A 3,479-nucleotide genomic window follows, 5' to 3' on the forward strand; every position below is an offset into this window, starting at 1 on the left:
ATAAATATGAAAATTTTCAAAGTTCAACCCACTAAGTAGTAATTAATTACCAAAAAAATTCGGTTTTTCCTGGTTTTCAGATTCTAAACCTACTTTATCCGGTTCCAACCTACCCACTTTGATGTTTCCGGGTTTTCCAGTTCTAGACCCACTTTACCCGAATCCGTACCCGCAACCGAACCGGAACCGGTTCCTATATACCAGTCCGGTTTCCGGTTCTACAAAATCTCGTTAATCGGTTCCAGGTTTTCCGGGTCCAGGTCCATCCGTGGACCCACTTTCATCCCTAGAATAAACCATTATAATATTTTTTCATGTTTGGTTAGCTCAAAGAAATGGAATGAATCATTCAAACATATTGTTTGTAATTAACAAATAGTAAACTAAATAAAGTAAAATTAATAAATAAAGAAAAGAATGTTAATTAAAAAATAAATTCTAATTAAATAAAGATAACTCGTTAAATAAATTGCATATAAGCATATTTAATTTCGTTGAAAATACATATTATATATACTGCTCAATTTCATGTCTTCTTCGATTACTTGCTAAATGTTAAGTAGGTCATAAACTTATACTCAAATAAAAATACATGGGGTTGCCACAAAAGTCTTTATTTGTGAATGTCATCATCTATTTTGTTGAACATTCTACAATTTTCAAGGGTATTTTTGACCAAAACAAATTATTGATAGTGATTCTCAAAAGATTATATCCGAAAAACACTGTTTATCGATATAAGCTCTCGGATCTAAGATTCTCAGCAATCTCTGTTTCCCATCTATCCCCATTTTCAAGCAATTTCTCCTTATCATATAGCAGCTCCTGTAATAATTACAAATCCATAAAGAACGAAAAAGATATTATACAGCATCATAATTTTATTTATTTGTTTACTATACCATCCTACTTTCATTTCTACCTACTACAGCATTGCACTTTGAAAAGTCAAACCCAATTATATCAATCTCATCAAAATACAAACCAATTTTCACATATACAATTAGGTATACTTATCAGAATTACTTTTATCTTCGATTTAAAATATATATATATATATATATATATATATATATATATATATATATATATATATATATATATATATATATTATTTTTGGATTAATTTACACAAACCTCATGAGTCTCAGTGGCAAACTCAAAATTGGGCCCTTCAACAATGGCATCAACAGGGCATGCTTCTTGGCAAAATCCACAGTAGATACACTTTGTCATGTCAATATCATACCTACAATATAATTCACTCAATAAGAGAGAGAGAGAGAGAGAGAGAGAGAGAGAGAGAGAGAGAGTGTGGTTTCACCTTGTTGTTCTACGGCTCCCATCTTCTCTCTCCTCAGCTTCAATAGTAATAGCTTGAGCTGGACATATCTAAAACACCAATAATTAAAACAATTAGGACAAAATTAACAATGGTGAAGTGGGGAGACATAAAGTACATTATTTGTGTCCTTTATATGTAGAGTAGGTGGAACACTTATCACTTTAAAGAATATGATACATGAACCTTAGAGCATCTCCCATGTATGAACGTTATAATGACTTATTTTTATCGCCACGTCAGCGTTGTACTGAATTTATTTTAGCAAAAACTTATCTTTGCCAAACCTCTCAAATGCAAAATTAAAAGAAAGCTTACAGCTTCACAAAGTTTGCAAGCAATACAACGTTCTTCTCCAGTTGGATAACGTCTGAGGGCGTGTTCTCCTCGAAACCTTGGGCTTAAAGGACCTTTCTCAAATGGATAATTGATCTAAATATGAATCAGTTAAATAAACCAAATTAATTTTAGTTTGTCTTTTGGAAAACAACAAATAGATGAAACTAAAGGAATCAATGTCAAACACTTACAGTAACTTTTGGCTCAAAGAAGTATTTGAGTGTCAGAGACAAACCTCGAACCAGTTCAGTTAGAAATAACGTATTAATGCTCCGTTCAAAAACTGAAAATAATTCACATAAGAACCATAAGTTGAATGTAAAACTGGAAGAAAAGAAAAAAGATAAAACTTTGAAGAATTGACAAAAAAAAATTGTTGGGAGTACCAGAACTCCAGTCTTTTGAGATCTCCCTTGCAAGCTTCTCTCTTTCTTCATCATCTAAAAGCAATAAGAACTAGCATTATTCCTTTTATTTTGATAAAAACAAATACATGTTTATACATATCAATATACCTAATGTAAACATGATCTTGTATGATAGAAACTTAGCCCCATATCACATACCTTTATCAGTGGAAAAGGAGTGTTTAGTTGCAAACGGGCGTGCACCAGAAACTGTCTCACAGATGTTAGGGCCCTGCAATACTTGTCCTGCTACAGTCTGGCATAAAATCAAGAAATTGAACATCATGAAACTGATCTAAAAGGATTTACTTCATGAAATAAATGAGGACATTGGTGATTGGACATAGCTTTAGAGCCAAAGTTTTCTCTATTCTTCAAGTGGTCATTCAAATTCACACCTTGTGTTGGCATGATGAATTACAAATTAACTAATGCTTCTTCCCTTTGTATAAAATGGCACATTCTTTAGGTAAATAAAGCACAGGTGCTACCTTAAACAGTAAGGACAGTAGAATTACACGCAATTCGGGCAAGAAAAAGAACAGGTATTATGCTGCAGATAGAAATGATTCAAAATAACGAACTCAATGAGACAATGTGGAACGTTTCCGAAATTTGGCATTCTACCTTAACTAATTTCATCTGAATCTTATAAACAATCCGACAAATCAAAACCCTAAAAAATATGAACTCACCTATACAAAACGACCACAAAATCCAAAACGAACTTCGATCGGGCATTTATAAAAAATCCAAAACCCTAACAAGTAACAAATTCAATCCGCAGGATCTTAACAGAAATTTAGTGTGTGCGTGCGTGAGAGAAGAAGACGGGTCTTACGAGCTGGCGATAGCGAAAAGCAGAGATAGACTTGCGAGCTAAGATTGCGGCCATTTCTTCGAAGCTCAATTGATATGAATATTGGTGGTGCCACTGCTTCTTTGGCTCTTCCCAACGTTAATGGAGGTTCTCGCTTGAGTTCCTTATGAACCGGCGTTTTCCTTACACATGTGAGTCGGGTCGTTCTCGGCAAAGGCGGTGTGTTTAAGTAGAATTTCACTTTGCATCCTCACTGTTACTAGATTTGGCAAATTTGACTCAAACTGCGATTGTACCTCAAATGAGAAATACTTGTTTGTCCTTCAAAACTCTTCAAATCTAAAGAGAATGTGTTTTAATATCCAAACTCCAAAATTGGCAAATCATGTGGATTTTTAAGTTAATCAAAGTGTTTTTTATTATTTTTAAATTGGTTATTGAGCATATGAGAATTTTCGGGATGTGTGGTTATAGGAATGACTAGCAATAGGCAAGAGAATAAGTGAATAACAATGTCTTGGTAATAGAATGGTATCATTGGGAGGCTTTAGATGATGTGCTAATAACATTT

General features: G+C 33.5%; 1 protein-coding gene across 1 annotated transcript; it reads right to left on the reverse strand.

Annotated features, from left to right (window-relative positions):
* Positions 1-545: 545 nt before the first annotated feature.
* Positions 546-3,105, reverse strand: LOC145075055 (NADH dehydrogenase [ubiquinone] iron-sulfur protein 8, mitochondrial-like). Its single transcript, XM_079021346.1, has 8 exons — positions 2,930-3,105; positions 2,248-2,344; positions 2,068-2,121; positions 1,873-1,964; positions 1,661-1,774; positions 1,325-1,392; positions 1,138-1,249; positions 546-825 (listed from the first exon to the last, which is right to left on the reverse strand). The coding sequence occupies exons 1-8, from the start codon at positions 2,981-2,983 to the stop codon at positions 730-732; spliced, it is 687 nt and encodes a 228-aa protein (XP_078877472.1). The 5' UTR covers positions 2,984-3,105; the 3' UTR covers positions 546-729.
* Positions 3,106-3,479: the final 374 nt, after the last annotated feature.

The sequence above is a fragment of the Lactuca serriola genome, chromosome 9 (genome assembly GCF_051521515.1).
Source record: "Lactuca serriola cultivar US96UC23 chromosome 9, Lser_US96UC23_V15, whole genome shotgun sequence".
Classification (NCBI taxonomy): domain Eukaryota; kingdom Viridiplantae; phylum Streptophyta; class Magnoliopsida; order Asterales; family Asteraceae; genus Lactuca; species Lactuca serriola.

Coding starts and splice junctions, on each gene's coding strand:
- LOC145075055 (XM_079021346.1), bottom strand. CDS start 2,983: ATGGCCGCAATCTTAGCTCGCAAGTCTATCTCTGCTTTTCGCTATCGC. Junction 2,345..2,929: donor CTTTTCGCTATCGCCAGCTC/GTAAGACCCGTC, acceptor ATTTTATGCCAG/ACTGTAGCAGGACAAGTATT. Junction 2,122..2,247: donor CTCCTTTTCCACTGATAAAG/GTATGTGATATG, acceptor TATTGCTTTTAG/ATGATGAAGAAAGAGAGAAG.